This window comes from Ceratotherium simum, chromosome 28 (genome assembly GCF_057802395.1).
Source record: "Ceratotherium simum simum isolate JZ-2026a chromosome 28, ASM5780239v1, whole genome shotgun sequence".
Lineage (NCBI taxonomy): Eukaryota > Metazoa > Chordata > Mammalia > Perissodactyla > Rhinocerotidae > Ceratotherium > Ceratotherium simum.
The window spans coordinates 32,621,972-32,636,036 of record NC_141927.1 but is presented as its reverse complement, the minus strand read 5'-3'; the positions used below and the strand labels follow the sequence as shown (position 1 = coordinate 32,636,036).

General features: G+C 40.0%; 1 protein-coding gene across 5 annotated transcripts in view; it reads right to left on the bottom strand.

The window, feature by feature from the left end:
* UNC5D (unc-5 netrin receptor D) overlaps window positions 1-14,065 on the bottom strand; it is a 517,112-nt gene that overhangs the window by 66,281 nt on the left and 436,766 nt on the right. For all 5 annotated transcript variants that reach the window (XM_087418499.1, XM_087418500.1, XM_087418501.1 and 2 more), the window contains 2 exons: window positions 5,417-5,602; window positions 1,295-1,672 (listed from right to left, as the gene is read on the bottom strand). In XM_087418499.1, coding sequence (XP_087274625.1) covers window positions 1,295-1,672; window positions 5,417-5,602 — 564 coding nt within the window. The remainder of the gene's footprint in view (window positions 1-1,294; window positions 1,673-5,416; window positions 5,603-14,065) is intronic.

Here is a 14,065-nt window from a genome sequence, read left to right as displayed (position 1 = left end):
TTCTCATAAGAAGGGTACTTGGGAAATATGGCTGACTGACTCATTCCACATTGATCGCCTATCTGCCAGTTCTCACCAGGGAGGATTACATCATACATTGACACTCATACATATTTAAACAAAGATTCTTACCATGTCCTAAAACACTGACCAAGGAAGATTTAGAGAATAGGAAGTTTGGAAAACAAAATCATTATCAGGGCTGCATTTGAGGGCTATTTGCCTAAAATGAGATTTTTAAGGAAGTGATTGATGTAGAAGAACAAGACAACATTCATCAACTTGAAACAAATCACAGTCTTAAGTCACTTCGCTATTAGAGGGTCAATTAGTGGAATAGGAGCATCAGACTAGTCCTACTACAGATTTCATTTTACAAGATGCAATGTTTGATTTGGAGAGGTTGGTTAGCTTTACCTTAGAGAGAAATCTGCCAAGGCCCTGATGGTCCTGACTCACTGCTATCCAGTTTAATAACACTGCAGATCTGGTGTGCTCTTTTTCTTCTCAGCAGCCAACAGTGATGATTCAGAACACTACCTAATTCTCCTTGCTTAGAAATCAGAGGAGAAATTGCCCTCTTCTGCCATCCAGTTAGATTTTAGAATGGAACTCTGAAGACTAATCCATAGAATGTTATTTTAAAGGTGATCTGGGCTGTACACCTTAAGTATCGGTGTCAAAAACATCAAGAAAATCTCTCTTATAACCAAAAGGAGGAAACAATTCTTGAGAACTAATTGTACTTATGATACACTCCTGGAAATGAAGTTTGAATTTAAAAGGACAGCTCCATAATGAACCCTCACCATTGCTTGTCATAAAGTAACATCACAGCAATTGTTTATTAGGTCAGTTACTGAGGAAGTTCAACTCTGAGTGTCATTTTCACTAAATTATTTACTAGTGCATAAATCATGCTTGGCTATCAACACAATATTAGTCAGTCATGTCAAAGAATGTTCTCAGTGCTTCCTGATCATGTTCTAGGAAATATATTTCAAAGGGCCTTAAACTCTGGGGACCACCCAAACCTTTTGAGCAAATATAGCTGTCAACTCTAACAGGGCATCAAATGGAGTGTTCAGTCCATGCTGAGATAAAGATTGCAAAATCTAATCTCAGCGTTGGTTCTGGTGTGCTGTGTAAATCAAGTAGACTTAGGGAGCCACAGTGTTTGTAGTTCTGACATGGGGATGGTAAACATCTCAAAAATGAATCTTATGGAATGTAATTGTGTAAATATAAAATGTTTAAACACTAGAAAATACACAAACGCACACTTACCACCCACCTGTATTAGGCATTACTAAGCGTCCTCCCAAATGGCCAAAGACACCAGTGGTCCTCAGTTCTGTCCTCGAGGGCAGTGATGACAGATTTTGGATATAGGGTGTTTTATTTCTGGGGTGCATTGTAGTAAAGCTGCGATTGTTTCCATGGGGAAAAGTCCCAGAATGATTCTTGCCATGGTACTCGGCTCTCTCAGACACTCCCAGGGAAACCATGAAGGAGCTCTGAACTTTGACTTTGATGTCCGACAAAGGGTTAAAGAGTGAGGACTCAGTCATGAGTTCCTTGTCCAGAGGGTCCTGCAGACAGATGGGCCCACTGTATGTTCGGCTCACTGCTAGGTCTGGTTGCATGGAGGAATTCAGGAGCAGGGAGTTACCTGGTAAAATAAAAAATCTGTCACTCAGAAACTAAAAGGTGTCACAGTTACCCCTTTACATCTACTTCTACTAACTGCACAACAACCTGTGCGCTTGCCAGCTGAGTATCCAGAGTGGCTCCAATAGGCTGGTTATTAGTGACCAGAGCTTTGAAATCTGGAGATTCTCTGAATGCCGCTGACCAAAATTATTCACTTCCAGAGTTCCTTACATGCTATCTTTTCAAAACAAGTATTTCTGCCACTCCATCAGGCAACTAACTCAGGTATTATTTTTTATGTGATGATTTTAATTGGCAAAGAGAAGCTTAAAGGAAAAAAAAGGAAGAAAGATGTTTTGCAATCCAGTTTGGAGCAAAAATAACATCTGTTCATTTTAAATGGCAAGAGATGACAGAGCATGGTGACTAGGTAGTGCTGTTTATAACCAAAGCTGCGTTGGTGCCAGCACTTCTCACGTGGAATTCTGGGCAGTTTCTAGAGCTGGGGGAGGAAACGATGTGTCCCCAGAGCAAAAGGTTCAGGGGCCCTCATGGATCACTCCATGTCTGAGTAGCCAATTTGCTCTAATAACACACATGTCACTCTGAGAGGGAAAGGAGGCACCAGGGGGACAGGGAGAGACTCGGACTCTACGTGGGGAGCAGCTTAGAATGGTTTCCTTTCTGTCTCAAAACAAATGGAAAAAAAACAACCTTTATGAAAACATGAGAAATTAGACTTTCTCATCTGTTGGGGCTTACCAATTTTTTCTAAGCCAAATATTAAAAAGAAATGCTGTGATATTTTCTTGTGATAAAGTAATCTCATTTATTAGTAAGTAACAAAATAACCCTCGGTCCCAAACCTCCCACCCATATCAGTATGTCAATGTGACATCTGAAATTGAAACCCAAACCATATTAAACAATTTTCCTCTGGGGCTTGACAAAAATGTTTAAAGTATGATATTCTTGAAAATGTTGCATTTCTAGGCCATGTTGTATTAGCCTCTATTGTTTTTCCATTTTCATAATTTGTTGCAATGCCAGCAGGAAATCTATAACCCTGACTTTTCCCACCTCTTGTTTGGATGCTCTAAGAATCCAAAATCATAGAGGAGGTTCAAAATGAGATGAAACGCAGATCAAAAGGCTCCTTGATGATGGCTTTTTTCATGCTTGAGGATCTTGTGCCAAGACACAGGCACAATCAAGGAGATGGGCTTTTTAATAGAATTGCACTGAATTCTACAGGTTCCAGCCTTGGTCTTATTTATGGTCTTCCCAGCCAAGAAGTGAGACTTAAGAACCATCTCACATCTGAAAAGAGTTGGGAACAGGAGTTTCCACTGAGACCTGAAAAATCATATCCCCAAGTCTCACGGCTATTTTATCTCAAGCTCTCATCTTCTGAAGTTTAATTTTTGGCTACTCTTAAAAGACCCTCCTAGCTTATGTGAAGCCAAGATGCAAAAACATTTCCTAGAGTTATACTTAAGCCTAACTCAAACACTTAAGTGGAAAATGCCTGATTATAATAGTAGGTACATGTGATAGACTCCATAGTTCAAGAAAGTTGGCTGCCAACTTGATTCCAGTCTGATCAGGGACAATCACCCAACTACCCCAAGTTTTTCTTTGGAAATCCTTTTTGAAGTTCCTTGTCTACTCTAAGTACAATATTCCATTAAAAGTCTCACTGTTCACCTTCCTGGGGCTCTGGCTATATTTGCTCAAGACCGGATGTCTCTACAACAATGGAGTTGAAAACCATATGAGCATCAATGTGAGGTGTATCATCATAATGAATATAGGGTAGATTTTAAATAAAGGGTTTTTGCTTATATCACTAATTATGTGAGATTCTTGGTCAAAAATAAAAAAATCAAAATGGTAAATAAGTTTGGAAAGGCTACATATTCTCTTAGAGATTCATAATACATGTAAGCTCTGAGAAGCCAATGATAAGGAGATGCGTTTAAGCTTATGCAAGTCAGCATTCTCCAGATGTTTAGGCCAGGGAACCAGCCCTCTCATCTGTTGCCTAGTGCTCTGTGGAACACATTGGCATCCTGTGCTAAAGTAAGAGGAAATAAACAGGTTCTAGAATGATATTCACTACATTTATTAAGCACCTTCCATAAGCCAAGGGCTTATAACCCATGTTATTCCTGCTAAATTTATCCTCACAAGAACCTTTGGGGTGGATGTTAGCATACTTATTTTATAGCTGTGAAAATGGAGACTAAGAGAGAATAATTGATTAACTAGATCATGAAGCAATTTTGGACTCAAATCTATCTGAGTTCAAAACGTCTGGATGTGTATACAAAACTCTCTCTCACTAGAAAATTTCCTCTATTTTTAAGTGTTATGGTCTAAGATATTGATAAATTATTCTTTGATGGAAATATATTTCTAGTTTCTTATTTAGTATAAAGATCAGTTCTTCATTGGATTTATTTCTAATTAAATTATCTACACTAAGCTATATACCCAAATCGAGGGGACACGTCCCTATCTGAGGCCAAGCAGACTACGATTCAGAACTGAAACTTTGGTGCCCAGAAGTGAGTGGCAAGTGGTAAAACATTTTGTCTCTCCTGCCATCTCCCAATTTCTAGCATGCTTGGGATTCCACTTCAGAATCCTGTCTCTGCTCAGTCACTGCCAAGCAATGAGACTTCTTGTCCTGTGTTACAGGTGCTACTGACATGCAGTAAACAGAGATAAAGGTGATGATGTTGACTATGACAGTCAAGGTAGAAAACTTCATCCTCTGAAGACAGACAGTTTCATTTTTTTCTAAAATAAAAGCCGTGTATGTCTCATCCCCATCTTGCAGTCAGGAATAGATTTGGTTCGTATAAGAGAATTAAATGATTCTCTGTTTTGAAAATGAGTATTGCTATAGTTTGACATGATAGATTTTCCTTCCCCCACAACAAAAGATTGCTTCGATTTGGCAACAGCTGAGAGTCATTTAGGCTGGGAATTTCACTTTTTTCCCTGGCTAACTGACCCATCATATAGCCTCTAAAGTCCTTTTACTTATTTAAAATAGATAATAACAACAATAAACAAACACATAGAGACAGAGATTGGATTGGTGCTTACCAGAGGGGAAGGAGGGAGGGAGGAGGGCGAAAGGGATAATTCGGCACATGTGTGTGGTGATGGGTTGTAATTAGTATTTGGGTGGTGAACATGATGTAATCTATGCAGAAATAGAAGTATAATGATGTACACCTGAAATTTATACACTGTTATAAACCAATGTTACTGCAATAAACAAAAAATTTAAAAAAAAAAAAAGGAAGTAACAAAAATAACTCCACTCAATAAATACCACAATAAATATGCCTGGGAGGTTGTGATATAGTAGTTGGTCCTCAGCCTTGAATAATCAGTATTTTAGTTAAATCACTTAAATATACATCCTTAAAGTAGGTCTGTTAAAATAGAAAGTTGGATAATCTGAGATAAAATAAATTAATTTGTAAAGCTCATTACATATCAAAGATGGAAAGGCCTCAATTTAAGTGTTGCTAACGGCAAATTAAGATCCATTTGTCCTCAAAGTAGCCAAGGATTTAAGCAGACTGCTTCATGGAGCCTGGTTTCCTAATGTGTGAAGACAATATGGTAGTGGCTCCCAGTGCCAAGAGCTACCCTCATACAGGGCCAAAGAACACCGGGGGTCCTGTGTGAGCATAGTCTATGGTCCTGAGGACGAGGTGTTGGAGGGACCTACGCCGCTGACCTTGACGGACTGTTTTGAAGTTGAAGGTCTGGAAGCCACCTGTCAATGCAGAAGAGTCAATGACGTCCACGCCATAGTCACTCTGGCTCCGTCTATAAAGGGTGACGCCAATGACCAAGACTGCAACAGCCACGACTGCGGCGCCCAAGCCCGAGTACAAAGCAATGTCGCTGGCATTCTCAATGCCTGAAAGACACAAGAGAAATCCTAAATGGCCAACATGGGCACAGAGCCAAAGAGCCACCCTGGGATACAAAATGAAATGCTATTGGATTATTGGATCTACTGCTCAGAGAAAATGATATATGTAGCTAGCCACAAGTTGTACTCTCTTTCACACAATAATCATGTTTCTAAAATACTTTGTATAAATCAAATGGACACTAGTCAAATATCTTAATTGCATTATAGTAGCTTACCGTATAATAGAATCTTGAAGAGAATCAATTTGGCAAAGAATATATTATTTTTCAAGTAAAAACAGACAACTCCTCAATTTACTTGTTTTAGGGAGTCATATTTACCTGCAAAGCATTTTTTATATTTCATTTTTATTTGAGGGAGGACATGAGAGCCACATACAATGACAAAATATGGGTGAATTGCTCTGCTTATATATGACCTGGGGAACATGCATTCACAGAGAGGGGTCTGGGGTGAGAAGATAATACATGGTCTATGAATCAAGAGAGAGAAAACTAGAGCTCACAAATATGAATTTTAGCTTTGGCATAAATCATTGAGTATAAGAGAACACTGACCACAACAGTTTAGGGTATTTACAATCATGATGAGAGAATTTCTGTTGTGAGATATGGAGGTCTTGATCCTAAGTGCTCTTATGTCCATGGTAAATGTTATCTAGCACATTAAATGCTAGACTTAATACTTTTTTGTGGAAGAGGACTGGTCTCTAAAAGGGCACATGCTGTTTCTCCCATACCTCTCCTACTCCATCCTATTGAATGCATGGGCAAAGCAAAAATAAAAGCGTTAGTTTGAATTTAGAATGTGGGTATCTCCCCATCCCCCAAGATATGTGTTAGCTGCTTTCCAACTTTTTTGTGAGATGTATCTTGGGTGTGGTTCATTCCTGAAGAAATTCATATTGACTACTACAATTCCATATGAGATTTATCAAAGACCACATAAACGTAAAAGAGGTATAATCTTGGAAAGTGTATGGAAATGGAAGGTGGCAAGTGCTAACTACACAATTAATCTACCACAGATTATGTGGTAAGTACACTGAATAGGTCCAAAAGTAATTACTATGTCGCCCCATGTTGGGCTTAGAGGATAAATAAACCCATCATATATTTACCTTGTAATTGCATGGCACTTACTATGCATTCACTGCACCCTAATATGGTACTTATGTTATCAAATAAGGAATACTAACCACACAAGTAAAATGAATTTATTTTCAACAAAGTTAGTTGACTGTAAAATAAGATGCTACCAAATTAAAGAGTGAACAAGGAAATCAAGCAGAACCAGTTAATAATAGGGCAGTAAACACACAAAAATAATATGCAAGGGAGAGCATAGCCATCCAAAAGAACCATATCTGAAAGGTCAGAGGATTATCAGACACTTTTAATAATCGCAAGCAGCCCAGGAGGTGTGGAGAAACAGGGTGTGATTTAGGCTTTAGTTTCAACTGCATGATGGTCCAAATGGGAGAGGGATGGGGATGGAGGCATGATGGTCTTCTCTGACCACCCAGAACCATGGGCATGATGATTGACGCCACCCCAAAGTTCCAATGTCTGCCTATGTCATATAGAAGAAAGAGGGCAGCTATCATCCCACTTATGCCTCACCCTCCCTCTACTCAGTTAAGTTCCTTGGAGGGAATAATTATACTTGGGGCAGAGAGAGGACACGGCACACAACAGATGCAGCAAGCCAGGGTACCAGGAGCAGAGAGAGAACTTGGGATTGAAACCAATTAGCCTTTCCCCCCACTTCCCTCCAGTTCCTGGGGCACTCATGACTGATGACACTATCATCTTAAAAGGTGCATCTGGGGAGAACACACCTGCTTAGCAACTGAGCACATACAGAGAGACAGCCTGGGAGTGTACTCAATGCAGCTGCTCTGTTGCTGAGTTGGCAAAGTAGAGACAAAGACACCCTTAGCTTCCCAGGTACTAAAATAGGAAGGACCAGAAGCCAGGAGGATGACCAGAGCAAAATACTTCTGCTGAAAATGGACAGCACTGGACCTGAACATCCTGAGACAAAACTCAGTAGCAGGAACAAGTTGTCCTTGTTCCCCTGGATTCTCTTCTTGCTCTTTATGTCTCCACTCTCTCGATGCCCATGTAACCAGGATTCTCATTCTTCCTCCACACACAAATCCTGTTTTTAGGAAAGGACTGTAAATATGCCTTCAGACTGAGACATAAATGTTTGATATGGCTCAATGTGTTTCCTGAACCAGGAATATATGCAGAATCTATCTGACTTAAGTCCAGAGAATGAAATACTGAATTATAGAATTTTTAAAAATGAGTACAGGGACTTTGGGAAAGGGTGGGGAAAGAAAGGGAGAGAGTCCTGTATGGAGAGCATTGTGTCCTTACAAGGCTCACCCGGGCACTTGGTGCGACAGTCTGATCTAAAAGCCAGAAGTCAATGGACTCCTACAGAAAGATAAGCAAAGTGGTATTTATTTTACAGAATAATCTGTCCTTGGAATTAGGAAGTTCAGGATCAAATAATTTCATTAATTCAACAGACATTTGTTAAGGGCCAACCATGCAATGGAAATGAGGATGCCTGGATGAATTAACACATGGTCCATATTCTCAGTTGTTTCTTGTCTAAAAGTAGTAAAAGACAAGGCAGTGATGAGATCCTGGTATTCTAGGTGCAGCTACAGAAGTGGACACATGTACTCAAAGCCACATCTGTACATCTCAAGAGATTTAATCAGACATCCTTACCCACAGCTCAAATTCTTGTACGGTTGGGTCATAGGGCTTCTTTCTTCTTTCTCTTCTGTTTTGCTCTTCTCTATCTGTTTTTACTTCACTTCATTCTTTTCTCTCTCTCTTTTTTCCTTTGTCTCACAGCTTTCTAATTTGTCCTTCCATGAAAGTAGAGTGGTTTTCCCTATAAGGATTTCTGGGTGCTCACAAACGTAATCAGTTTGCTTTTCACATGTGTTCAGGACTGGCCCCAGAAGAACCTGAAATTTAGTTCCACGTTGTCCACTACGATTTCATGGGAGAAGAGAGAAAGATGGGTATATGTGTGTCTGTGAGCACATGGGCACTTGGAGGGGTGCCTCTGTAGAATCATCACATGCATGTGTGTATGTACATACACAAGTACATACTCAGCTCTTGTCAGAAGAACATCGTAAGCCACTGCCACTCCTTCCCCAGGGAATTGCTCCAGCAACATGACCACATGGTGCAAGCACCTCCCAGGGCCTGACAGCTTTCTCCACATCCATTCCTGCACTCATGTTCTCCTTTGCTGCAGTGCTGTATACCTCAAATTCAATTGTAGTGAATTTACCTGCTAGGTGGATGCCTGCTAGTGAAAGGTTGTTGTAATACATCCCCTGATTGCACCAGGCATCTAGGCCCATCCCTCTATTACCCATCTGTCAGGTGCCAGCTCAAGGTCCTCCTCCCCCAAGAAAGTGACTCTATCCTGGCCAATTTAGCCAATGCTGCCAACCTATGGTCTTCTAAACTCTTATATCACTAATGGTTCCTAGAATCCATTTTGGATTGTACTCTTTATTGTTAATTATCTGAATGCCAAAGCATTCTCCCTAACTGCTTTAAACTCTTCAAAAGCAATAATAGCTCTATAGTTTCCCACTGAAATTTGCAAATTATTGTGTGCAGCTCTTTATTGATTGTTTTCTTGGCCTCAAACTGTGGGAAGAGAAGTATTAAAGAAATCACGCTCTGAGGTTGATTTCAGAACCCCTGCAGTGGGGACTTTCTTTTCGTTTACATTTACACACATCTACGTTTATACCTGTCTGCTCCGTCACATACACACATGGTGCTGGTTTGTAGGCTCCAAGTGATTTTGAACAAGAGCATTGATACCCTGTATGTAACTGATCAGGCTATTCTGCTTTTTGTGGGCACAGAGTACTTTTCTCTGACTTTCTGTTTCATAAATGAAACTTGCCATGCCAATGTGTTATTGATGTCTTTCCTGTGTTTTCATCTCTATTTTCCTCTATCCCAGAGTCGCAAAAGCTTTAGGAAAAGCTTCGGAGGACCGAATATGTGGTAGAAAGGATTGTTGTGTACAATCTACAGGTTAGAGAAAACAAAAACAAAAAAAACCTGAGAACTGACTGAGAAATCTTTTATATTCCAAATTAGTCAGAAACTACTGAGGAATATGTTCATTGCTGGAAGGAGTGTGGACTATCTGCAGAGAAAGGCTGCAAAGATGAATCGAGAGCTGGAAACTAGGACCCTGGAGAGGAAATGTTTATGGGTTCTTTTGGCCTGGAGAAAAGAGAGCTGTCAAGTGACTTGGAGGTGATCTTTAATGCATAAAGGGGTGTTATAGGAAGAGAATAGACCCACAGTAGGTGCTCAATGACCCTTCATTTATGACGAAGCTAGTAACCAACTCTTCGCCATCTTTAACAAGGCCTGAAAAGGAGGACATGGCCTTTTATTATAGCAATTGGGATTCTGGTTAGATATTAAAATGACCTTTTCTACAATGAGGGTTGTTAAAAAACTGCATTGTATTTCTGAGGGAGATTGTGAAATCTCCTTTCAGAAAGTGTCTAAAACACAGCATGACTTTATAATAGTCTGCAGTTATTTTATTTTTTTTGGTCAAAGCTGGTGAGAAGGGCTAAATGACCTTTCATAGCCCCTTCGAACTTCATAGTTCAAGGAATAGGTATTAACAAGTTTGATGGCTTTATGAATTACAATCACACCTAGTCATTTATAGTAACCAGTGTCCCCAAAGGACTAAATAGAAGGGCTGTTTACTTAGTTTGCCTTTCTCTTCACATGACTCCCATCTGAAAGACATATTAACGCCACTTATTGATGGAAATTTAATTCAATTCCTGTGTTATGAGCTTAACTATATACCACATTAGAATCTATTTTACAGAATTACAGAGCTACACAGAATTAATAAAGGAGCAGAGCAAATGCCTTTTAAAACATATGATATTCTATTTTATCTCCTATTAGATAGTGTAGAATGACCATTGCTCCCAGTTTGGGGGAAAAAAACAGCTTGAATTGGTATATATAAGAGACAGTGACTTACTAAGGAATCCACACAATAAATATTCACAAAGAGGGGGCTCAGAGAGGCAAATCAAATAGAAGACTAAAGAACCAGCTGCTGTGCTGGACTCCCATAAAAGGCCAGGAAACAGCCATCTCAGGACCACCCCTGGGCCCCAGTGCAGGCAGAGCTGTGGATACAGAGTGATGTGCCAAAATATGTAATTGCATGCTGAAATATAACAGAAGTTATTGTTAGAGTTGTTTATACTTGCTATCATCGAGAAGCAATGTTTTTTTCCTTGAACACATCAGAAAATAGCCGTGGTCAACCATGATGAGCAATTCCAATTATATTTGCGCTGCTTAGAATCTCACAACCCTTTAACCGATGAACATCTCGGCATTTCCAATCTCCCATCCTCAAAAACCTCATTGTTACTGTGGTGATTGTTGTTTCACTGTAGTAATTAATAACAAGAGCAGCAAATTCTTGATAGCACTTACTATATGCCAGGCACTGTTGTAGTACTTTACCCTTATTAACTCGTTTTAATCTTTCCAACAACCTTGTAAAAATGTCTCCATTTAGATGTGAAAACAAAGGCAAAAAAATCACTCAAGGCCCAAAGCCCAAGTGGTAAGTAGCAGAGCTGGGGTTCAGTCCCTGGCAGTCTGGCTCCAGAATTGATGATCTGGCTCTGTCCCTATCCAGCTGTTAACCTCTGTCCTTCTGATCACAGTGCCGCACTACCTCTTGATGCTGAGAGTAACCTGGTAACCGAGCACTAAGCTTGTGCTTGCTTCTCTGAAAACTACAGATGTGACCACATTCATCCTCACAACCAAATCTACCTGACGTAGATATTGTATTTCCTCTTTTACAGATGATGATGTAGGTTCAGATAAAGTAGAACTTCCTCAAGGCTTCATAATTAGAAAATGACAAAGCCAGGGTTTGAACACACATCTGTCTTTACTCCTAAGCAGCTTAACCATTACACTGTGTGCCTTCCTTGCCTCACCTCTCTGCTCTCTATGTGCCTGCACCCAGGTTAACTTACCCCACTGGAGGAAGTCATAAACCATACCTGCTGGTACTATCAAAAAACTGATGCTATGCAACCTCTCCTGGGCCTTCCTTGCAGCTGAATAATGATTTTATTCATGTCCTATGACCAAATAACATTTTTCATCAAAACAGTTACTTTGAACTTTTGTTTCCTTTCTTCAAGACCTCTCCTTCTCATCTGCCCCTCTTTCTAGTTGAAAAAACAGAGGCCATCCGATGTGAGCTCTCTCCCCTACAACTCAAAATTCCTCTACTCCTTCACGCATTTTTCCTTTCCTTTTCTCTGTTCCCTGAAGAGCTGCTCCTCTTCTGTGTCAGGCCAGCTCTGATCCCGCCCTCTCCTGCTTCTGCAGGGACCTGGCCTCATTCATTATTCCCTTTTAGTCCTGCATCTTCAAACTTTCCCTCCACACCTGAGCCTTGCCCTCTGCCTACAAACATAGTCTAGTTTCTCTAATCACCTCTCCCCAAATCCTTCCCCCAACTTCCTCTCTGATAAGCTGCTCAAAGACACAGTCGTCTTTACATCCACAGAATTTTTAGCTCTTTGTTTAAAAGAACTTTAAGCATTTTTTAACATTAAACATTTCTTAATACATGTTCTATAATTTCCTTAACCAGTTAACCCCTGTCCCTGTTAAAATAAAAGAATAAATAGAATATATGTATAAGATGAGAAAATGTTTTAGGAAGTATGAAAGTTACACTATGCAAAGAGGAAACTTATCCTACAACTATCCCTTCTCCAAAAGTAACCACTCTGGATAGTGTCTTTGACAACTTTCAGAAAAAGAAAAATTTAAATGTCCTTCATTTGTTTTTTCTTTCTTTACCCTAAAGGCTCCAGATTATATTTCCTTTATTGTACTTTTTTTTTTTTTTTTTCATGCACAATATCTCGTAGATCTTTCCTTATCAGAACCTACAGACCTTTTTTATTTCTTTTTACTTTTGCCTGGCCCATTGCCAGGCTGTATGATAATTTATTTAATGAGTCCACTATTTCTCTGTCATCTGATTGTTCCCATTGTCCCTTTACTTTTTAAAGTCTGTCTTTTGCCCAAACCACTGTTCCCTCTTGAAGTTTGTTTACAACCACTGCATCAACAGTAATGTTCTTTGTCTTGCTTACTCTTTACCTCTGCTCTGCAGCAGTAGACAAGAATAGCCAATCCTCCTTCTTTTTTTTTTTTTTTTTTTTTTTAAAGATTTTATTTATTCAGTTTGTATGTCATAGGTTCACATCCTTCTAGTTGCTGTACGTGGGACTCGGCCTCGCGCTGGACAGAGAAGTGGTGCCTCGCGGCGCACCCGGGATCCGAACCCGGGTCGCCAGCATCAGAGCGCGCACACTTAACCGCTAAGCCACAGAGCCGGCCCAGCCAATCCTCCTTCTAAGAAAAAAAAAAATTCCTTTAAATTTGATTCACCTGCCTGCTCCTTTCTTATTGTTTAGTAACTACACTTCATTCTCCCAGTTCTATAAACGGATTTTAAAGTTCAGGTCTTGCCCTTTTTTCTTTCTCTGTGCTCATCTAATTGGATAATCACTCACACACAGACAGTGCTACCTATTCCCTCGATGCTGAACAGTCTCAAATCAAGATCTGTCTGAAGACCTCATCCTCTGTTTCCTTCCAGCTCCATGGACAAAATCACTTACATGTTGTGCTCATATCTCAAATTTGTCATCTGAGTCACAGATTCATCATCCTTGTCTCTTCAAATATTTTCTCGAATTCCTCATTCCTGGTAATGACACCATCAGTGACCAGGCTTGAGATCAAAGAGTCATCTTTCATTCTGTGCCCATTGGCTCCTTACCCAAACCACTCACACACCTTGCCGATTGTATCTCCAGGGCCTCTCACATCTCAATTTCAATAGAAGACAGTCCAGTTGGCACCTACTTTGGTCAGTCTCATCTTACTTAGTACCCATGCCTCCAGTCTTGGATCACTCTGAACCATTTTACACGTGGATTACTCTTTCCAAACACAGATCTGGTACTGCCACTCCAATACCTTCCAACGACTCTCTAGTATGTATTGAGTCCGCTCCAACAAGGACTTATCTTATGGCTCAAGACACTTTATGCTTTGCTTCATCCCATTTTTCAACTGCTTTTGCATTTTTCTCATCCATGTGGACACTACTCTCTGGCCAAATCTGATTACTCTGTGGTTTTTTTTCAAGTAGACCTTGTACTTCAGCAGACTATTTTGTTTTTTTTTTTAGTTCAGACTTTTTGCTCTTACAGAAAGTCTCTCCTCTCTAATAGCTGTTTCAATTCTAACCATTCTTCCAAGATTGGCAATAATGGTAATC